Consider the following 24,344-nt stretch of genomic DNA (forward strand, 5'->3'; position numbering starts at 1 on the left):
ACTCTATGATTTCATCCACTGGTAGAATTTAAGAAACAAAATAAAGGGAAAAAGGGAAAAAAAAAGAGAGAGAGAAACCAAGAAACAAACTCTTAACTAATGAAAACAAACTGATGGTTACCAGAGGGGAAGTTGGTGGGAGGATGGGTGAAATAGGTGATGGGGATTAAGGAGTGCACTTGTGATGAGCACTGGGTGATGTATGGAAGTGCTGAATCACTATAATGTACACCTGAAACTCATATAACACTGCATGTTAACTAACTGAAATTAAAATTTAAAAATAGATTACACACACACACACACACACACAAATAAATAAAAAGTAAAATAAAATTAAAAAGGCCACCCAAAGCTCTCAGTTTCTCATTTAGGTGCTACTACCTGCCTCGACAGCTAGACTTTTAAAGACCTAGTTTCTCTTGGCATCATCAACATCAATATGTGGGCAAGCTTTAGAGAGAAACTTTTACCATTTGGTTAACTCAACTACTCCTAACTCCTATGTTTGCTTAGTAGCTGTCTTTAACTCCCAAACTCTCATCTTTCTTATCCTGAATGAAACTCTCCTCAGGGCTACTTAAGAAACATGCCATAGACTAAAATTCAGGGAGAGAATATGTTCTGAAATCAGAGATGTGGTGGAGAAAAGGGATTTTGGCATTCTTATAGAATCATTATATAGAAAGGATCCTTGAAGGTCTTCCACTGCAGCCTCCCTCCCCAGTGGAGGACTATCTTCCCCAGGATCCCTGATGATTCACCAAATTCCTTTTGTAGACTTACTAAGCCAGTCATTCTATGGTTGAGCTTCTCTTTTCATTGGGAAACTTGTCCTTGTTTTAAATTTAGATCTGAAAATTTCAATCTGAATGTTGCACTAGTTCTCTCTGATGCAACCTAGCCCAAGTCTACAGCACCACTACCCGCCCCTCCCACCCCCCAAAGCTTTCCATTTTGCAGCTTTCCATTTTGCATGGTTTCTACCTGCCTCTTCTCTGCCATGGTTCCCAGGCCCTTCATATTCCTGGTCCTGTTCCTCTGGATTCTTTTCTAGTCTTATGCTCAGTTTTCAATGTAACATTTTCAGGTTCCTCATGTAACAAATAACCATACCAGGCAGTGAAACCCTTGGTCTCCTTACTTGTCTCTCACTTGGTAGTGGCTCCATTGCCCACACACATCTTCAATTCCAGCTTTCAAGTGATCCATCAGCTGCCAAACCAAATACAGGAAAATGACTGCTGGTGAAACGTTAACTCTAAAGACACACAAGGAAAGCTAACACATTTTGGAAAACAAGGAAGTTTTAATTTCCTGGAACATGCACTCTTTTCTATCACTCTGTGTGTGTAAGTGAAATTTATAATGCCTTCCATAGTAATTCGAGTTAGTTTCATGACTCACACTCTGTTGATACGCTTCTTAATAATGCACATAACTCTCAGTGAAAACAGGGTATCTGCCATTTGTTTTGAATAATATTTTTCTAGAATGATTTAGAAAATGTCTCATTACTGAAATTACTTGAATATAATAGCTAATTATTACTTTTAATTTCACTGCAAAAGAAAAACATGGCCAGTATCCAATTTATAGAGTTTCTGAAAATATAATTCTACAGATATCCTATAATAATAACGAAATTTACCTATTTGCTTCATTATTTATCTGATTATTTTGTCTCAATGTTACATTTCACCATCTAAGCTAATTATACTACATTTGGCTTCACCCAAATTATTTATAGGAATTTCAGGAAAAAGCATAATCTCTTCAAAATTTATGAAGTAGTCTTCATAATTTATTTTATTTTAAAGATTTATTTATTTATTCATGAGAGACACAGAGAGAGAGAGACAGAGACATAGACAGAGGGAGAAGCTGGCTCCTCACAGGGAGCCCAATATGGAACTTCATCCTGGATCCCAAGATATGCTGCTCTGAGCTGAAGGCAGACGTTCAACCAACCGCTGAGCCACCCAAGCGTCCCAGTCTTCATAATTTAAACTTGTAATCATTGAATTTATGCTGACTTCTATTTTTTTGCAAAATAGATTAAAATACTAAATTAATTCTGAAATACCTAATTGTTGTACTTTCTAACAATAGTTACAGCTTTATCTGAGAAAAAATAAATAAGAAAACAATGAAGTATCTGAGTTCCATTGTCTTATGTATATTATTTAATTTCTAAAAATAAAGAACAGAGGGTATAAAGATAGAAGCAAAAATCTTCAATCAGGTTAAAGCAGTTCTTATTTGAAAACTCATTCCCTACTCCTATCTGTTGAATATTTCCAAATGGCCTTGAAAATTTTTGGTTTGGTTTTGGATGACTTTGGTCATATAATTCAGGGCTGATTTTGAAAGACTTCATCAGTTTCTCCAACGTTAGAATCATGAATTTACAGTGATAAAAGAAACCTAAAAATTATCTGGGTCAATCATACATCCCCTCCCAGCCTTAATTTCCTGTACAGCAGCTATACCAAGTGTCCCCAGTCATTGTTTGTACATATCCATTTCATCTTTGGATGTGCCATAGGAAAAACAATTGCCATAATGCTCTTCATTAACTGAGCTGAAAGCATTCTTTCCCTCTGTCTTCTGGGTATTCTCTCTCATTTTTATTCCCTGGAGCCATACAAAATGGCATCTCTCTAATATTGTGCTGAACTTGAAAGCAACCTGAAACCATGCTCAACTTCATTTTCATCTTTATCAGTTGAATGTTATCACTGAAAACTGCTCTAGGTTATATCTGCAAGTAGTAGAAGTTTTTACCCCTTACTAGTGAAAAGTTCAGAAAGAGCAGAGGATCTCGTGTTCTTTTGGAGCAATGATTTCAAAAGCAAATAGGGCAATTCAGAGCGTTAGTCACTCTGCATCTTTTGAGGTGTCATCTAGGCAAAGCTAGTCTCTGGGTATTATTAACACTAATCTAGATGTTGCTGTGAAGGTATTTAGCAGATATGACTAAAGTCCATAATCGGTTGTCTTGAAGTGAGGGATATTATCCTAGATAATCTGGGTGGGCCCAATTTGATCAGTTTAAAGGCCTGAAGAGTAGAACTGATGCCTCCTTAATGAAGAAGCAAATGCTAGTCAAGCACAGTAGCTGTGGCTCATGCTTGAGAGTTCTGGTCTACCCTTCCTAAAGGGCTGCCATATAGATTCTGGACTTGCCTAATCAGCCCCTACAGTAGGTAAGCCAATTCTTTACAACAAAATTCTTAATATATATCTTGTTCCAGTTCTGCTTTCCTGTTGAGCCCAACAGAAACACTAGCAGCTTGGACCAAAAGACAAGAAGAAAAGATAAAATGTAAGCGGGAGGTAGGGAGGTGTATGTGTGTGTGTGTGGGGGGGGGGGAGTGAATCCAAAGTTCTGTAGGCAAGGAATAGGCTGATTAAAGGAATGAGCTGAAAACACAGGCTAACTTTCATGAAAATGGAAGGATGACTCAGAGGGTGGAGTTGAGAACCCAGAGGGTGGAACCCAGATTGGAGTTCCAATCTAGTGGAACAGAGTCTGTTCCCAGGCCTTGAAACCAAATAGTTTTTCCAGGTATACTTGGAAATGATTTTTTTCCCCCTTCTATTTCCCTCTTTTTTGAAAGGGAATATCTATAGCCATTATCCTATGACTACCCTACCAGTGTATTTTGGGAGCAGAGAACTTTTTTCTTGAATTCCACAGGTTCAGCATTAGAAAGGAGCTGTGCTTCAGGATGGATAATATCAGAGGTTCAATCATCCCTGATTTAGATGATTGAGATGATGAGATTTGGGACTTTTGAGCTGATAAAATTGTGATGAGATTTTGGTCTTTGAATTGACACTGTAATGGATTGAGACTTTAGGAATGTCAGGATAGTTAATGTATTTTGCATGTTGAATAGATATGGATCTTTGAGGGGCAGAGAGCAGCCTGTAATAGACAAAATAATGGTTCTCAAAGATGTCCACATTCTAATCCCCAGAACCTGTGAATATGTTGGTTTATATGCAGAGGAAAATTAAGATAGTAGTTGGACTTAGGGTTGATAACATTAAGATAGAGAGAATATCCTAAATTAGCCACATGGGGCTAATATAATCATAAAGGTCTTTGATATGGAAGAAGAGGAAAGAAAAGTCAGTAACAGAGTGATGTAGCCTGAGAAAGACCTGAGTGGCCATTGCTAGCTTTGAAGATGGGAGAGGTCTACAAGCCAAGTAATTCAAGAGGCTTCTAGAAGCTGGAAAAGGAAAGAAAGCAGAGTCTTCCCTAAAAACTCCAGAAAGACATGCAGTCCAGTAATATCTTGATTTTAGTCCAGTGAGACTCATTTTGAACTTCTGACTTCCAGAACTATAAGATAATAACTTTCTGGTTTTTTTTTTTTTAACTTTGTGTTTTTTTAAGGCACTAAATTTGCGGTAATTTCCTACAGTAGCGATCAGAAACTAGTACAGTCACTCTTGATGTAGCTGGTGAGGAAAGACGCTACCTTTAATGCCATGTACACAACATCTCATCAAAGCTCTAAATTATTCCTATCAATGATAAATAGAGAACATCGTATTAACTTATTAATTATGACAGAGATAACTTACACGAATATGAAGTTCTTCGTTGATGGATTCTTTTTTATTTGTCTTTTTAACATCCAGGTACCTGACTAGGGGGCCAATTGTAATTCCCTAGACCACAAATGAGAAGAGAAAGAGTTTTGTTGTAGTGATGATTGTCATTATATAGAGAGCAACTCTATTAGCAAAACTATTAGAGCTTCCGATTTTCATATCTTTGTTTTGTACTAGCTTCTACTGGATAAATGCTCTAGTGTTTACCTTAGTTCTTATTTCATTCCTTTAAATTGTATAGTTAAAATGGGCATTGCTTTAAAACAGGAATTTTGTGTCATCCCTTAAAATGAACTCTCAGTTTGCTGAGAAGAAATTCCAGCTAAAATAAAAACTTATGCTATCCAGTACTAATTGGAAACATGTTTTCAGTAAAACACAATAGAGTATCATTCCCCTGCTATCCAGGAATATTTTGATCAATATGTTTTATTGATTAAAAGGCAACATATTTTAGAGGTTAAAGGATGAACACAAACACGATCTAGAAATATTTGGAAATTCAATTTGAGTATTGCCCATATGTTGAAATATTAGATAAAAAATCACTTTTTTGGTACTATGCTAATTTAATACATCACCTTGAAAGAATCTATTTATTTCAAATATGGAAGAAATCTACTAACCTGAATAAATACAGTAAAATATATAACTACTAGAGTAGCAGTGACAAACATTTTCTTCCTAGGAAAAAGAGACAGAGGAAGCAAAAATGCAAGTGAAAAACTTCCAGCTCCTCTGACACCGCTGTAGAAAATTATGCACTGGTCCTTGATGGAGAAGGGGAAAGTCCGGAACTGGTTACTGACATAGAAGAGAGCAAATACGCCTAGAAAGGGAGAAATATATATTAGAGCAGAGTCATAAATGAGTGGATACACAGTGATAGTGTACCCAAGTTGAGTGCATGTGCCCACAGAACAATGCAATCTAATTTCATGACACCCACTATTGTCCATCTCAAACAGAACATCTTATAAAACTTCACTTCTTCAGTAGTTGTGAATAGTAGTGCTTCAGGTTGTTAGCTTCCTAGCTTGTGTGTGTGTGTGTGTGTGTGTGTGTATAATAAAAGTAATAAAGTAGCAAAATCTTGATATTATTTGATATAAGAAATGGCATATATATTCTAATCGATACTCATAATTTTTGCCCTGCCTTGTAAAACTAGGTAAAGCAAGGGTATTACTTGGGGGATAGAAACGTTTTTGTCATGTTCTCAATGAGTAACCAAAGGAGGTATATAATTTTAAACAGAAGAGGAGTCTCTTAGTGATTGTGGTCTGTGCTGGGTAAGCAAAACTTTTGTGGTTGGTTTGGTTCTTCTTGAGGTTCAATGCAAACAAGAAAGCTGGCAAGGTTTCAAAGTGGAGGGAGGCTCTTACTCCAGTAAGTGGAAGGTGAATGGTGGCAGAGATTGTTTAAAACACAGAGGTGCTTTCTACCACACTGATTTTCCATCCCTGAGAGGCCCACATAACCTAGCTTACCACCAATGCAGTGCTTCCTGGTGGGTAAGGTCCCTTCACTAACGCTTTGACTAAAGAGGAGGTTTTACTGCAGAATAAAGCTCTCAGTAACCACATGTGACTTCTAATCACACAGACTTAACAGCAAGCAATCTTTGATGACAGGCACATGGATAGTGTGAGAGACTGTAACATTTAAAATTTTTCATTTTCTTGGGACACTTGGGTTGCTCAGTGGTTGAGCATCTGCCTTTGGGTCAGGTCATGATCCCAGGGTCCTGGGATTGAGTCCCACATTGGGCTGCCTGTGGGGAGCCTGCTTTTTCTTCTGCCTATGTCTCTGCTTCTCTGTGACTCTCATGAATAAATAAAATATTAAAAAAATTTTTTTTTTCATTTTCTTTTGTTCATTCTGGCTCCTCCACCTACTGTCATGTGATCTTGGCTAAGGTTCTAATCTTTGTGCTCAGTCTCTCTGAAGGAGGTATTGATAGTATTTACCTCAGAAGGTAGATGGAACATTTACATAAATTTAATATCTATATCTAACAGAAAGCAAGGAAATGACATTATAAGGCTTCATGAGTGTGAACTACTACTAGCCACAATGAGTCAGACTCAAGATGAAAAGAAGCTGGGAGAGAGAATTGGAGCCTGACAGCTGGCTCTGTCCCTCACTGTGACATGACCTAGTCAGTCATTCTCTTAGTGACTCTCTCATCAGCTAGAATATGAAGGACTTGGAATGGATTGTCACCAAGGGCCAACAATGTTGAGGTATCCACAATATTAATCCTCTTTTAGATGGTTTATATTCCTGTTGGCTGGACTGAAGCTCAGTAATGTTACTTCTCTCAACATTAGAGAGTACTGGAACTGAAGGGAACCTAAGAAATTTGTTCACACCTCCCATTTTGTGGTTGAGGAAGAAGATTTTGAGTATAGCTAGTTAGTAGCAGTGCCAAGATTTGCTTTGAAATGATAAATCTATATAATTAAATAGCGCAGTTTCCTTCATTCTTTTCTCCCCAGGAAACCTAACAGGGACATATATTCAGACTTAGTTTTATAAATATTTTAATATTTTTTGCATTCTTGTTATTCTTTCCTAGATTCTAAAACCCACCCTAAATAATTTAGAATTGATATGTTCAAGGTAAGTTCTCTGTCGTTCCTCCAATTTCTCTTTAATTGTAATCAGTTTGAAAATATGGATCAAAGTCAATTCAGCAAATGCTTCAAACCCTGGTCAAAATCATTTTAAAATAAAACTGCTTCTAATCAAAAGGCAGCACATACAATGTAGTTCAGTACTTAATGTTCTCGCTGGCCCTGGAAACATAAATGTACAAGATAAATAAGCAGCCATTAGTCAAGACACCTTTTTTTCTTTTTAAATTAGGCATATTTTATGGGGGTGATGTCAGCTACATGATAGAGTTGCTTTTACTAATTAATGATAAGCACTTTTTAAAAATAAAGATTTACTTTCTGGTCCTTGGTTGTTTCAACATCAAACTCAACCCTCAACTAAAACCACCTGTGTGTCTTAAGGGAATGTTTTCTAATAGTACCTTGCCTTACACAGAATACACTTGGTGAGATCTCACTTTTCCTATAATAAAAGTGTAAATGCTCACAGTGTATAATCTGTATCTGATTTAAGGTGAAAGAGGGTAAAAATTGACAAAGAAGTGAAGAGCAAGGGATAAATTTACTGAGTTATATTTAAATGTGCAGATGTGAAAGTTTGCTCTTCAAATCAAAAAGAAAAACAAATTCCTTGCTCGGTGCACAAGCTTATCAGCCTCTAAGTACTCCGAACTGATTGGGGGAGCACACAGACAACATTCCTAGTCCCTACAAGGTGCCTATCCTCCCGTAACCAGTAAAACCAGTTAGTGTCAGCTCACTGCTTAGGCTATTACATTGCAGAAAGGGATAAGAAAAAAAAAAAAAAAGGCAGCAAGCAGAAGCCTCATTGGGTCCTGCTGTCTCTTACTAATGGCTCTCCAGATTTGGCAGAAGGCCAGCGTGAAGCAGATGAAGGCCCAGTTCCACTCGTGGTTCTTCCCAATGGTGGACACGCCCATGAAGATGAAGATCAGGGTCTCGCTGACGCTGCTCAGCATCTTCATGAAGTACTTGATGGTTGTGTAGGATGTCTGGGACACATTTTCCTCTACATACTTTTTCATTGTTACTGCACAGGCCGTGATCCTGCAGAAGGAACAGGGTCTCAGAAGAAGTCCCAAGACTTTGCCCCTCTGTGAAAACCTTCCTTCTGGCAATGCCAAAGTTACACACATCCTGTTTTTATTCAGAGAGAATGTCTTCTCCCCTTCCTTTTTCCCCATAGATTTTCTTTCTTTCTCTTTTCCCTCTCCCAGAGGTTTGCTCAAATTGAGTGTGTTGGGGAAGGTGGGCATGGCACAGCTTTTTCACAAGAAAATGGTATCAACCAGGCACCAACCCAAAGCAGAACTGTTTCTGGAAAGACTAATCCAGTGAGGCTCTCATTTCTTCCACCTGAGCAATACTTCTTAAAAAATTTAATGAGAAATTTTTCATTTAAAATGTTTTTGTTCTAGGGGCACCTGGATGGCTCAGTGGTTGAGTGTCTGCCTTTGGCTCATGTTGTGGTCCCGGGGTCCTGGGATGGAGTCCCGCATCAGGCTCCCGATGGGGAGCCTGCTTCTCCCTCTGCCCATGTCTCTGCTTCTCTCTCAGTCTTTCATGAACAGATAAATAAAATATTTTTAAAAAATAAAATAAAATATTTTTGTTCTAGAATCACTAGCAAGTCTGGTGAGAGGGTGGCAGTTGGGGACAGGGGAAGAGAAAAAATTTTGCCTTGTCTAAGTAATTTTGATTACTTTTAAGGTAGAACAATAATGAGTTTTTAGATTTTATACTATTATATTTAATTAAAATAGGTATTTATATACAATAAAATTAAATATTTCTGCCTAAGTAGCTGGGTGTGAGGATAATGCCATAGAAAAAACAACATGACCAGATACAGCAAACCAAGTTAAGAAGTCTCATTCCAAGATCTATGGAAGGATAAACATTTACAAATATTTTCATTAGGAAAAAAAATGGGGGCTTCTGGTCTTATCCCATCTACCTAGTTCCATTCCACACTGATAAGTCCTGGAGCTGTGTTGTGATTTAAGGGAAATAGGAGAAGGCTGAGCTCAGGAATGGCATGTTGTCCTTTACTTTTAAAATAATGAATTTTTCAAGGAAAAAAAAACTATTGAAATGAGACTTTAACCTTGAACTTCTAGTTGTTCTCTGCATCAGCTCTTCTGAGCCTTTTAAATTGACCTTGTAATTGCTCTGGCCATTCAGGCGAAGAGCAAATACAAACACTGGGGAAAACATTCCTTTGGCTAAAGGACCCGAATCGGATTCTACAAAAGTTTAAAAAAACCCAAATCCAGCAACACCTTTGTGGGCTAGTGTCAGAAGTTCTGCCTTTTGCAGATGCTAGTCCACACGGTGTGGTCCTGCATTCCCTCATTGCTGTGAGAGTAGGTCCTTGGTTTGTACTCACGCCAGGATGCCAGAGAGGTAAAGAGTCTCAGCAGCTAAGTAAGACAGGTAGCTGAACATGAAGACGATGAGTGGTTCGATGGCAGAAATATTCTGAGTGAAACGGGTGATAAACGCAGAAATGAACCCAAAGATGACGCCGAAAAATACTCCCCCAACCCCTACAATAATGAATCGAGCACATCCAGCCAAAATGTCCACAGGTTCTATGTCTTCAAATTTATGCATCTTTGTGAAGGCAATTAATATATTGTATAAGACCTAGACAAAAAGAAAATGAGAGAAAAGAAACATGAATTAGAATTGAGAAATATTTAACACAGAGATTTTTAACTTGTGTCTAGTTGAAGAATGCACAACAGTGACTTGCATAAATATTAGCATAAAACAGTGCATAAAACAGTGACCATGAGTATTAGTATGGCTAATACCTAACTTTTAAATGTATTCCAAATTATGTAATTTTATTCATTTACCTTGGGTAAGAGTCTAACACTTTCAATCACTGAGCACCCACTCTGTGCCACTCTCTTTGTGAAGCTTCTGTGTCGGTTATCAACTTACTTCCTCCCAGCTCCGAATGCACCTTGCAATATGGGCCCTATAATAAACAATGCAATTCCTTCAGCAGGATTTTTCCCTTCAAGGGAGCAGCAAGCTACAGCTCTGTCAGCAGAGGGCGCTGGAGAGACAGTGAAGGAGAAAGGGGCTTTCTGGCAACTTCCAGTGGGAGGGGCAAGAGTCAGTCAGGTGATGGGGAGGACTTCCGTTAGGTCCTGTCAGGGCACTAGGGCTTGGAGGAGGTTCCTCCATAACCCTACAGCTTCAGCTGGAGATAACCTGTCCCTGGACCTCTTGACATGAAGAAAAGAAGCCCAGGCAAAGCCCTCATGCAGAACAACTGTCATCCCGGGTCCCTCTGAGCAGCCCTCTTGTGTAAACCCTCTCCTGTGCCCTGTCCACACAGCCTGCTCCTCTGAAGGCTCTGTGCCCGTCCCCAGCCCAGGCTCCCACTGCACACCTGGTGCCGGCCGCTCCTGATGCCTGCTCCTGATGCCTGCTCCTGATGCCTGCTCCCTGCCTGCCCTCTGGAGGGTGGCCTATTGCACACCCAGCAGCTCCATACCAGCTCCCCTGGCTAAACCAGCCAGCTCCTCTGCTGCCTCGTGGTCCATCCACACCTCCAGCGAGGTCTGAACCCCTTCCAAGTTTGTCCTCTGAGGGGAGCAGTGTCCCTCAGCCTTAGGGTTCCAGGAAGAGTTCTCATACCTTGTAGCTAGGCCTTTGTTACAGTCAATCATTTTGAGGTTAAAATTTCCGTTTGACCTACTGTGTGCTTTCTCTCTCCTGCTACTTTTTGCATGCTTGTCAATCTCATTAAGTCCCCCAAACCACTTGAGCCCCCCTGACACACACTTCAATTTTCATGCTATTTCTCTCCATGTCAACACGTATAAGAAATCATAGTGGGGGGATCCCTGGGTGGCACAGTGGTTTAGTGCCTGCCTTTGGCCTGGCGCATGATCCTGGAGACCCAGGATCGAATCCCACGTCGGGCTCCCTGCATGGAGCCTGCTTCTCCCTCTGCCTGTGTCTCTGCCTCTCTCTCTCTCTCTCTCTCTCTCTCTCTCTGTGTGACTATCATGAATAAATAAATAAAATCTTTAAAAAAAAAAAAGAAATCATAGTGGGGGCATCTGGGTGGCTCAGTTAGTTAAGCCTCTGACTCTTGATTTCGGCTCCAGTCATGATCTCAGGGTGGTAGGATCAAGTCCCAAGTTGGGCTCTGCATTCATGGAGTGTGCTTATCCTTCTCCCTCTGCTCTGCCCCACCCCGCTTCTGCTTTCTCTCTCCCTCTCTCTCTCTCTCAAATAAATAAACAAACAAAATCTTAAAAAAAGAAAAGAAATTCCAGTGATCTAGGGATCACTACTTCATGTACTTGACAACCCAGAACTTAGACTGAGCTCCTGAAAACTGGCAGCAGCCACACAGTTAATGAGACACACACAACAGGTAAAGTAAGATCTCTGTAGAAAATGAAGACCTTTGAGGCTGTCCGGCCCTGAAGAGTCCTGATAAACCACAGCACATATCCATTGGCCTTTGTTTGCTATATCTGGAAAAATGGAGGGAGAATATCAAGAGCAGGAGCAAAAGCTAAAACTCAAGGGAAGAGTCAATTATCTGCTGTGTGCGGGACCACAGGAGTGGACGGAGCCTCCAGAATAGTCAGGTCTATATCCCATTCATTTCCCCAATTTGCATTCTGCTCTCGCCTTACCCCTGGAACAATCCTATGCTTTGTGACCTGCAGGACTTGCCCAGGCCCAAGCCTCTTGCATGACTCTGATTTCTCTATCCCCAATTTATCTACCCTTGCTGAGACATTCAGTGTCACCTGTGTGCCTCAGCGCGCCCTGACAGTGTTTGGAGACCGGCCTTGGCTTCGCCCACAGAGCTGACCAGAACTGCTTTGTGTACATGCTGACCCCTTGGCCACGGTCTTTGATCTTCCCCAGCTCTTTTCCCAGTCCTGGACCCTCCAGGTCTGCTCTATGCAGGACCTCTGCTGACGCCCCATGACATCACCTTTATGATAAAAGTTTGTTGTTTTCTGATAGAGATGGCCAGCAAAGGGGCCTAGGCTGGCTTCTTGTTATGTTCACAATCATAAACTATCAAGGTGCATTTCAAGCAAAGTCCCACTTCAACTCATTTGCATTTTTTTTTCTAAGGAGTGCCTCACATTTGTTTGAGTTTGTTCTGCAGTAGCAGAAACAGAACAAGCAGCTGGTCTGTGGCAATGCGTATCTCTGTTCATGGATGCCCAAGAGCGACGATGTCAACTGTGAATACACTTTGCTACCGATTTCTGTGTGGAAATCAAAAATCTTATCCAGGGATTCCTGGGTGGCTCAGTGGTTTAGCGCCACCTTTGGCCCAGGTCGTGGTCCTGGAGACCGGAGATCGAGTCCCATGTCGGGCTCCCTGCGTGGAGCCTGCTTCTCCCTCTGCCTGTGTCTCTGCCTGCCTCTCTCTCTCTCTCTCTCTGTCTCTCATGAATAAATAAATAAAATCTTAAAACAAAACAAAACAAAAAAATCTTATCCAGCTTTACACAGGGCATATGTCAATTATATCTCAATAGAGCTGGGAGGAGAAAGGAAGAAAAGTAAGGAAATATGGGATTTGCAACGTTTTATTTTTTAAAAATTTCTATTTATTTATTTGAGAGAAAGAGAACAAGCAGTGAGAGAGAGATAGAGATAGAGATAGACATAGAGATAGAGATAGAAGTAGACTCCCCTCTGAGCAGGAAGCCTGACTTGGGGCTCGATCCCGGGATCTGGGGATCATGACTCGAGCCAAAGGCAGGTGCTTAACTGACTGAGTCACCCAGGTGCCCCTGCAACAGGTTTTAAATTGCAATTGGTATATCTGAAAACTTTTTCAGCAGAGTTATTTAAAAGTTTGTGGAGTGTAGACAGAATTCTTCTTGAGTCCAGTTGTTAACATTTTTCTGGAGATAGGAGGTAGGGGCTGGGGCAGGAGCCAGTGACACCTGGAGCAGGATGGGTCCTTATGCCCACGTCATGTCTTTCCCTGAGAGTCTACAAAATGTACCCTGTACTACATCTCTGAATGATGAATTGGTGTTCGTTTTTCCCAAGAAGAATTTAAATAATTCCTTCTTTCAAGTTTTACATAATTAGCCGGTTACTGCTATAACTATGGGCACTCCAAGAACACCACAGAACTTGCTTACACTGCAACCAACACTTAAATACCGTTCTCTGGGTGCTGGCCCCCCTCCCACACAAAGCAGGGTGCACTTAATCCAATCAAGTGGAGAGAACTTTCTTACACTGATATTTCACATCTTTCTCCCTGCTTCCTTCTCTTGGAAATCCATTCTATTCTTTCTTACACTGGTTTGGATTCCTGGGTGCCAAATAGAGCTGCTCATTGCGAAAATGCTCTACTTTGGCCCTACTTTCCCCTACAGAACATCTGGACCTGAATTTCCTTTCTGAATCACAGACTTGTATACCACCTTCTTTAAGATAGGGTTTTGGGGCTCCTGAGTGGGTCAGTGGGGTAAGCATCCAACTCCTGATTTGGATTCAGGTCATGATCTCAAGGTCATAAGATCCAGCCCCAATTTAGGTGCTGTGTCAGCCTCCACACTGGGTGTGGGGCTTGCTTTAGTTTCTCTCTCTCCTCTGCTCCCTCTGCCTCTCTCCTGCCATTGCACACATGTGTTCTTTCTCTCTCAAAACACACAAACAAAAGGATATTAGGGTTTTGCTATAAGATATTGCAAGAGTGGCGATTTTTCACAATTAGTCTTCATTTACTAACCTACGAAGAAGAAAAGTTAAACAGAAAAAATTCAATTCAAAAGATAACAATACATGGGGGGAAAAAAACACATAAGTGTTTCTGTTTTTCTGGGAATTTGTTAGTTAAAAGTTGAAAGTCATTTGTTGTTTTGGGGTTTTCCTGATAATGGGTCTTAAAATACGATGCTATCTCTGTGTATGAGGAATTTTCATGCATTCACAGTATACCATTTTACAGCCTCCAATTTTGTTCCATTTAATTTTCCCTCAAAGATCCTTTTGGATCTTTTTTGGACTCTTTTATATTGCCCTGATGTTACGGAAATGACAATGTGTTGTGTGGTTTCCTGTTCCTGCACGGCCCTCGCAGCTGTGAGCACTTACCTTTAAATGGAAATTTCAGTCTCTACACCCTCTAGCCTTGGGAATGATAAGACCTTTAGTAAGGAGAATTTTGAGAAAAAAAAATCTTATCCAGTACAAAATGGCTTTTGGTTTTGGAATGTGAGTTGGCAGAGAGGTCAGTCCTCAAAATAGCTCAGTGGTCACCAATCCTCACATAGGATGCTTTATCACTAATGGACTTAGTTGAAGGGGGAGAGAGGACATGAGGAGGGTGTCTAGTGGCCCTTCTGCTCCCAGGTCCCCCGTCCACAGGCACCTCTTCTCCCCAGTGCGGCTTTGTCACATTGCTCTCCATATAAGCCTAGAGTGGCTGTAACAAAATACCCCAAACTTGGATGGCTTTCGTCAACAGAAATTTATTCTCTCTCACTGTCCTGGCAACTAGAAGTCTGCAATCAAAGCGTTGTCAGTGCCTTTTGAAGGCTCTAGGAGAGGACACTTCTCTGCTTCTTCTTGGTTTCTAGTGGTTGTTGGCAAGCCTTGGTGTTCCTTGACCTGCAGATACACCACTGTTGTCTACATATGGCCTTCCCTGTGTGTCCCCTTCTCCGTGTCTTGACATTGCCTTCTTTTTTTTTTTTTTGACATTGCCTTCTTACAAGGACACTAGTCATTGGACTAGGACCCATCTCAATCCAATGTGAACTCTTAACTACCTGCAAAGAACAATTTCCAAATGAGATATCATCCTAAGGTTCTAGGTCAACATGAGTTTTGGGGAAACACTCTACAATCCAGTACAGCTTCTATAACTCAAATGACCTTACAATGAATAAATAGACTTGTATTATAGACTGATTTTTGTTCTACCTCCCTCAGACCACAATTTCATTTTAAATTTCATAAAACCCTAATCTGTGGCTTGTCCTCAGAATGGATCCATTTTATTTCTTTAGAGACCCTAGGACACATGTTTTCAGTGTCTGGGTTAGTTCCCGCTTTTTAACGTGATTAGTAGCCAGTCACCAATAAGCTTGGTTAGATAAGGGGATATGGACAGAAGATTATAAACAGGTTCATTTCATCCCCCAAAGAGATGTTTCTGGTGCATCTTCTGGGAGAAGAAGCTGAAGAAGATAAATAAGAAGAAGCAAAAAGAGGTGCCTGGGGGGCTCAGTCGGTTAAGCAGCCAACTCTTGATTTCAACTCAGGTCATCATCTCAGGTTCCTGGGATTGAGCCCCACATGGGACTTCCCACTCTGTGGGGAATCTGTTCTCCCTCTCCCTCTGCACCACTCCCCACTCATGCTTGCTCTCTCTCTCTCTAATGAATACATTTTTTTTAAAACTTCTAAAAAATAAATATTAAAAAAGAAAAAGAAGCAAAAAGCTTGGTGCAAATTGGCTCAAGCAAGGACATGCATACTCACAGACCCACCAGGAGCACAGTACGTTTGTACAATTAGGAAAGGGATTGCCTTCAAAAGAGAGGGGGAGAGACTTGCTGAAATTTCACACCAGATTTGATTAAGAATACACACGCTGATCCACAGAAATTTTAGAAAATATAGAAGTACAAAGGAGAATCCCCACAATTGTCTCCTAGTCTCTCCCAGAGAAAGCCACTCCGAATATTATAGATACTATATATGTAAACATATTTGTATGTACATTTATAAATACATATGTAAACAAGTAAATATTATATAAACATATATAATATATATCCTTTCTAATTCTGCTTGTCTGTTTGCCTATCTATCACCTATCTATCCATCCATCATCCATCTATCATCTGTCTATCTGCATGGCATCTATCATCTACCCCTCTGACTATGGCAGTTGGCAGTCAGGCCCCCTCGGGTCTCTGACTGCAGGGAATGAATCTGAGCAGCCAGCTGCTGCACCTGGATTCCCATCACTGTCCTCAGCCAAGCACCTGGTGTGGCGGGGCACAAAGGCAGGCCCCATCTAGGAAGGTGCAGGATTCCTCTGATGGGTGTTCTTAGCCTGAAGACTCCACTTGGCTTGATAAACTCTCTCAGAAATGTGGTCAGCCAGTCCCATCCATCTTGTCAGCTCCCTCTCCCTCACCTGCGGTCACTCTGCTTGGTGGTCTGAAGCTCCCCACTTCTCCGAGCTACCTCCCCATCTTGTCTCACAGGGGTTTCCCCTGATACATTGTTTGTGCATCTCACTGCCCTTTGAATGTCTGGTACGTTGGCTGACCTGGACAATATCTATCGATCTGTCCATTGGGTACCAAGCATATTTTATAAAACTGTTATAATATTGGTCTCTTCTATTTAAGCAAAGTAAGGCTAGGTTCTGAGAAAAATCTTGGCTGAGGGGTCTTAGCCCAACTCAGTGAGTTTATTTAGTCCCATGTTACTTTCTGCCCGACATTGAACGTCCTAGAAGCCCTGCAGAATCTTTACAGATGTGCTCATAATCCAAGGAGTGAAGCCAAGATAAGGAGCCAGACATTCCACAAGGCTCCCCAAATGCAGGTTCTGACTGAGTGTTAGTGGGACCTGGGAGCTTATTTGACTCTCAAATCCAGAGGAAACACAGGGAATATAATTAAGACTCAAAGATTTGCATGTTGTTGCCACAAACGAAAACTCCTCTGCATCGCTCTCTGGGTTATAAGTAGCTACCCAGTCTGTTCCAAGGGCCTGGGAAAGTCAGCTGGGCCAGCCTTGTCTCTGGACACCAGTAAGCCCTGCCAGAAAGATGCCATGGTAGTTTGAGAAGCTAAAGTAGCACATATAATTTAAGAAGACTACATTTACAGACACAATCCATATGACTACATGAAAAACAATTCTTATCTTTCAAATTACATGGCTCTGGATGTCATTACAGTTGTAAAAGGTTTTCTTTGGATTCATTTCAATCACAATCATGTGCATATTTTTCACATATTGGAGGGGAAATCTCAGCCAATGCTAAATCTCAAACATGTCCCTGGCTTTCATAGAAACAAGATTAGATTTACCCTCTTCAGTCAGGGTGGAAGTGCAATATTGTGATATAATAAGAAGTATATATATATTGTCTTTGTCCCCAGTACCTTGCACAGAGTTCCTAAAAACCTTGCCATTTCCTGAGAGGAACATCCTTTGTTATTTCTAATGGACAATTTTCAACCACAGCTGAGTTTATGCTAATGAGATAATTCTTGCCTAGGTCCCAGAGAGCTTCTGGAGGTAGGCTGTTGCCAAAAGAAACAACCAAGTGATTAGAGGGTTGCAACTTTCATCCCTACCCTATGACCTGCAGGGAGAGAAGAGGGGATAGAGATTGAGTTCGATAACCAACAGCCAATGATTTAATCAATCATGCCTATGAAATGGAACCTCCAAAAAAACTCTAAACTATCAGGGTCAGAAAGCATCCAGATTGGTACCAGGAGGGTGGCATGCCTGGAGAGCACATGGAAGCTCTGCACCCTTTCTCTCATACCTTGCCCTGTGCCTCTCTTTCATTTGGCTCCTCCTGAATTGCATCCATTATAATTAACTGGTAACCAAAAGTAAACTGCTTTCCTGAGTTCTGTGAGCTATTCTAGCAAGTTATCAAACCTGAGGGGATGGTTGTGGGACCCCCAATTTTACAGCCAGTCAGTCAGAAGTATGGGTGGCCCAGACTTGCAACTGATGTCTGAAGTAAGCGCAGTCTTATGGGACTGAGCCCTTAATCTATGGGGTCCGTGTAAATTCAGAATTAGTGTCAGAATTGAATTAAATTGTAGAACACCAAGTTGGGGTCTGGAGAGTTGGAGAATTGGCTGATATAGGGAAACACACCCACACGTTTGTTGTCACAAATGGTGTTGTAAAGCAAAACAGTTCAGAGAATGTGGCTCAGGAAATGGTACTTGTATGTGATCCTTAAGAACTTCATGAAACCTCCCAATATCATAACAGAAACTACTGCAAAAGTTTGCAAGACCCTTTCAGTACACAAAATAATGGCTTAAGACACCAGCCCACTGACCAAGGCTTAGAAGAGGTGGAGGGTTGATTTTAAATGTGCTGATATTTTTTCTTTGTCAAATTTATTGATAATTTACATCTGATAAGTTGCATCTAAAAATGAATGAATTCTGACCATTGTATATATCCATAAAATCACTATCATGCTCAAGATCCAGACAATTCCATGAACCCAGAAAGATTCTTTATTATTCTTTTAAAGCCCATCCCTCCCTCTAACCATGGCCGGAAACCACTGACCTGTTATTACCACTGTAGATTAATTTGTTTTTGTTTATTATTTAGAGGGGGGTGGCAGATGGGTGGGAAGGGCAAAGGGAGAGGGAGAGAAAAACATAAGCAGGTTCTATGCCCAGTGCAGAGCCTGATGGGGCTCCATCTCATGACCCTGAGATCATAACCTGAACCAAAAGTGAGTCAGACACTTAATAGACTGAGCCACCTAGGCATCCCTAGATTAATTTGTGTTTGATATAAATTGAATAATAAAGTATGGACTCTTGTGTGATCGGGTTCTTTAATTCAGCATAATGTTCTGGGGAGTTACCCATGTTGTACCAGTATCAGTGGCTCGTTCCTTTTTAATACCAAGAAATATTCCATTATATGGTCATGACACATTTTGTTCATCCATTCACCCGTTGAAGGACAGGTGTTCCCTGCTTGCCCCACCACCGAGGCTCTACTATCAGAATATTGTTACTGTAAACACTTACATACAAGTCTTTTGTGTAGGCCTATGTTTTCATTTCTCTTGGATATATACCTGGGAGTGGAATGACTAGGTAGTATGGTACATACAAGTCACAATTTTAAGAAACTGCTGTCTTAGTCCACATGGGATGCTATTTTCCTAAATGTCATAGACTAGGTGGCTTATAAACAACAGAAATCTATTTCTCATAGTTCTAGAGGTTGGTGAGTCCAAGATCAAGGTCCTGGTGTCTGGTAAGAGCCCACTTCCTGGTACTTACATAGCTCTTTCCTCACTGTGTCCTCACACATGTGTCCTCACATGGTGAAAAGGGCAAGTAAGCTCTCTGGGGTCTCTTTTACAAGGGCACAAACTCCATTCATGAGGACTCTACTCTCAGGATCTTATTTATCACTTTCCAAAGGCCCCATATCCTAATACTATAAAATTGGGAATTAGGTTTCAACATATGAATTTGGGGGGGTCATGAACATTTAGCCTATAGCCACTGCCAAACTCTCTTTCAGTCACTGGATAATTTCCATTTCCACCAGAAATTTATGAGATTTGCAGTTGTTCTATATTCCTGTCGACACTTTATACTGTCAGTCTTTTTAACTCTAACCACTCTAATGGCTGTGTAGTGATATTTCATTGTGATTTTAATTTTCACTTTCCTAATTCCAAAAGATGTTGAACAAATTTTCATGTGCTTATTGGCCACTTGTATGTCATGTTTTATGATATATCTTTTCAAATCTTTTACTCATTTTTGAGTTATTTATATTATTATTATTGAGTTACAAAATTCTTTATCCTGGGTGTAAATCTTTTCTGAAATATAGGAGTAGCAAGCATTTTCTCCCATCCAGTGGTTTATATTTTTCTTTATTTGTGTATTTCAAAGAGCAACATTTTTTCTTTTGATAAAATCCAACTTACTACCTTTTTCCTTCTGTTGTTTGTGTTTTTTCTGCCTTTGCTTATGCCAAGGTCATGAAGATTTTTTTCTTTCAGGAGACTTATAAGTCTGACTAAAAGTGTGTAAGTCTATTTCTGGCCTCTATTTTTCCTTGATGATGTCGTATGTATTGTTTGATCAATATTGTGATGTTATTGCTTATTATTATTGTGGCATTATAATAAGTCTTCAAATAAGTCTTCTTTCTTCTTTTTAAAAATTGCTTTGTGTATTTAATGTCATTTGAACTTCCAATCAGATTTTAAGATTAGCTCATCGATTTCTACAAAACATTCTGGGATTTTGATTGAGATTTTATTGAATCTACAGATCAGTTAAGAGAAAGCTGTCCTCTTCAATAATATGCAATCTTTCATTAACAAATATAATATTATTTAGGTCTTCTAATTCATGTCAGCAAAGACCTACATATTCAGTGAAAAGTTTTTGCACATCTTTGTTGAACTTCTAAGAATTTTCATTTTGAAAATATTTTTTAAAATATTTATTTATTTACTTATTTGACAGTACTTTTAAATAGAATTTTGAAATTTCCCCTTGCTGTTAGTATTTAAAGTCATTTGTTACTATATTAAAGTACCGCGGATTTTTGTGCATTAGCCCTATGTCCTGTGACCTTGTTAAATTTACTTTTTAAATTCTAGTAGCTGTTTTGTCTTGAGGATTTTCTACATAAACCAGCATATCTTCCATAAATAGAGACATACATACTATTTCTTTAGGGATTTTGTCTTGATGCTTTTTTGTTTCTTGCCTAATAAATAGAAGTGTTGAGAGTGATACCTTTAAGTATGATGTTAGCTCTGGTTTTTCATAAATATGCTTTGTTGAAGAAGTTACTTACTCTTTTCACCTCGCTAGGAGTTTCTTATCATAAATGGGCATTGAATTCTGTCAAATGGTTTTCCGCATTTATTGATACAATCATTAATTCTATTTACAGTATGAATTATATTGATAGATTTTTTTTTCTTCCCGATATTACACTTGCATTTCTGGGATATACGTTTTGTGGTCATGATTTATTATTCTTGTTACATATTACTGAATTTGATTTGCTAATATTTTGCTTAAGTATTTTTGATCTATATTCATGATAGATATTAATCTGTAGTTTTCTTTCTTTGCATTATCTTTGCCTTGTTTGGGTGTTAGGGCAAAGTTAGCTTCACAATATGAGTTAGAAAGTGATCACTCTTTGCAATATCTATTTTAACTGATATTAATATAGCCACACCAGCATTCTTATGCTTACTATTTGCTGGTGTATCTTTTTGCATTTACCTACTTTAAATTTATTTGCATCTCCATAATTACTTTGTATTTCTTATAAATTGAATATTTGAATCTTGCTTTGGAATCAGTTATGGTCATCTTAGCTCTTAACTAGAGCATTGATCCATAGCATTTAATGTAATTACTATGATGAGAGAAAAACTCTAAAGGCCTAGTATACAAGGGAAGCCATTTTAGATTTCTTTACATCAGCTTGACTGCACATAAACTTTGTTCCAACCAAAAGCCTGATTTATGGCCACCATGCATGTATAGTACATCTGCTTCGTGAATGAGTAACCTAAAGAAAAATCATCTTGTCCTTGAGGTATCAATCAATGCCCTTGCTCCCTGCATTCCTTTATGATAAAACTCGTGGTTTCTGCCTATGTGCTAATCTATAATATTTTGAGCTTTTACATAACCCTGTAAAAACAGTTCATTCTCTGAAGCACATTCTTCCCTGTTTTGGGGGCAGCTTTCCTGTCTTCTGCTTGAATAAAACTCTTTTTTATTTCTTTTAGAGATTCTGAAAGGTTTGTTCAATTTGCATTGGTTAGATTTAAATCTACCATTTTATTACTTATTTTCCCTTTTTCCCCTCTGTTTTTTAACATTCATTTTATTTGAATACTTTTTAGAATTCTACTTTAATTTTATTATTATTGTCCATACCTCTTTGCATTATGTTCACTGGTACTCTCAACTTTGTACAGGATTCTTTATGTTAACATTATACCACTTCACAGAAAATAAAGAAATCTTAAAATCATGTAAGTCCATTAAATGTACTGATTCTTAACTATTCTTCAGAGTAAGAAAGCTATTTGTTTCCACAATATTAAATCTCCTGGATTCCTCCGACACTGATGGCTGAGGCTGTAGTGATAAGTTATTGGATGTTTTGTGACTATAAGCCCTCTTAGACATCATAGCCATACTCCCCACCATGCTTATGGCTCCTTGTAAGGGTAACTTCTATGACATTGAATCTAAGGAAGGGGTAGCCCCATGTAACTCTCAACATGAGACTTTCCATTCAAGAACAGGAGCAGACACATCCTTGAGAAGGCTGTCCATAGACTGAGGACTGTCAGTGAACTTCTACCTGGGTATGAGCTATGGCAACTGTATTTTCTGAGAAATGTGAGGAGACAAGGCTAGGTGTGGACCATGAGACCAAAAAAGAGATGATAAAGGGCCACAAAGAAGTATGGGTTATAAGAGCCAAAAAACTGAATGCTAAACACTAAGGAATAGGGGAAAGATAACTGAATAGATTATGGTGAGGCTAGTTGGGATGAAATCAGAAAGATCTATAAAAAGCATCAGATTCTGGGAAGCAGACTGATGATGCATCCATGGCAGGGCTCTGGAGTTATGATGTGATAGTTGTTAGCACCAATTAGCCCATATTTCTTTTCCTTCTAAGCACCTGGTAGGATGGCACTTCCAGCTGTACCATGTGACTATGCCAGGGCAAATTTTGAGTTTGAATGACTTTTGAGAAGAAGTGATACATATTACTTATGATATGGGGCACTTGCTTGCTGAGGTGGGTTTCCATAAATTTTTTGCCCTCTGGCAGAGTGCCCAGCAATACTCAATATGTTGCCTGCTTTATAAGTCCACAGTCCTGAGTGACCATGATGAATAGTGTTCTGCTGGTCAGTGAGAAACAAATAGTGTAAACAAGAAGTACATCTCTGTCATTTTAGGCCAACAGAGGTTTAGAAGGTACTACCACAGCATAACCTGGCCCTTCCTGACTATCAGAGAAGATTATGAACCCTTGTTTCTGTTAAAACCAAACACAAATGGAAGCCAGACTTGGAAATTTCCTGAGAAGACAAAACCAGTTTAGTCAGCAAAATCTTAATTTAGCTTAATTTTTAAGACAAGCCAGGCAAGCTCAACCTGGGTCACTTTTGGCATAGACTTCCAAAAATCATTAGCAATACTTAAAGGTTTTATTTATTTGTTTGAGAGAGAGAGAGAGAGAGAGAGAGAGAGAGAGACTGAGATAGCAGGGGGAGGGTCAGAGGGAGAGGGAGAGAGAGAATCTCTAGCAAACCCCCTGCTGAGCTTGGACCCAATGAGGGGCTCAATCTCACGACCCTGAGATCATGACCTGAGCTGAAACAAGAGTCAGATGCTTAATTTACTGAGCCATCCAGGCACCCCTAGCAAAACTTAAATAGTTCCCTAAAATTGATATGAAGTAATTGCTAACCAATTCCCTTTCATTTAAGAAAATTCTAATATTGTAACCAATCACTATAAAGAACAAATAGTCTCTGCCTTCACATTAGATAAGCTGCTTTCTCACAATATACCTATCGTCCTCATTCCATGTTTTGGTTTGAGGGCTCCCAGTTTGCAACATCTTTTTTGGGTCTATGAACAATAAACTTATAACTACTTCAGTGACTCATTGATTTTACCTTTGGGACTTTGGGTTCTTCTAAAATCCTTAAAACCTGTTTGGTTCCAGGTATGGCTTTTATGAGGCCTGATCATAAAGCACTTCCTGAGGGGTTCCTAATGGGTCTACTATGAGCTGAATTGTGTCCCCCTCAAATTTATGTGAGTCTTAACCTCCAGCACTGGATAGGAGACAGGGTCTATTTAAAGGTAATTAAGGTGAAAGGAGACGATAATGGTGGGGTCCCAATCCAGTAGGATTGGTATCCTTGTAAAAAAAAAAAAAAAGGAAGGGACACCAAGAGGGTGCACAGACTGAAGACACAGCAAGAAGGCAGCCAACTGCCAACCTGGAGGAGACACCTCACCAGAAACCAAGCCTGCTGACATCTTGGTCTTGGACTTCTCCAGAAGTGTGAGAAAGTACATTTCTGTTGTTGAAGCCACCATCCCCCATCTGTGCTATTTATTATGGTGGCCCTAACGGACTACTATGGGACCTATGTCTTCCTGGTCGCCTTGTGTGTCTTTTTAATTAATCTTCATTACTCGAGCTTTGCTTTGTACACATGTACAAAGCATTGAAAGTTCAGAATCATGGTGCTGAATGGTA

The 24,344-nt window shown here is 39.7% G+C and overlaps 1 protein-coding gene across 1 annotated transcript in view; it reads right to left on the reverse strand.

Annotated features, from left to right (window-relative positions):
* The window catches only part of SLC9A4 (solute carrier family 9 member A4), a 72,876-nt gene that overhangs the window by 29,428 nt on the left and 19,104 nt on the right, over positions 1-24,344 (reverse strand). The window contains 5 exon segments of the mRNA XM_038550909.1: positions 1,145-1,215; positions 4,603-4,689; positions 5,259-5,461; positions 8,104-8,321; positions 9,664-9,923. Of these exon segments, the coding sequence (XP_038406837.1) occupies positions 1,145-1,215; positions 4,603-4,689; positions 5,259-5,461; positions 8,104-8,321; positions 9,664-9,923 (839 nt within the window).

The sequence above is a fragment of the Canis lupus genome, chromosome 10, assembly GCF_011100685.1.
Source record: "Canis lupus familiaris isolate Mischka breed German Shepherd chromosome 10, alternate assembly UU_Cfam_GSD_1.0, whole genome shotgun sequence".
NCBI lineage: Eukaryota > Metazoa > Chordata > Mammalia > Carnivora > Canidae > Canis > Canis lupus.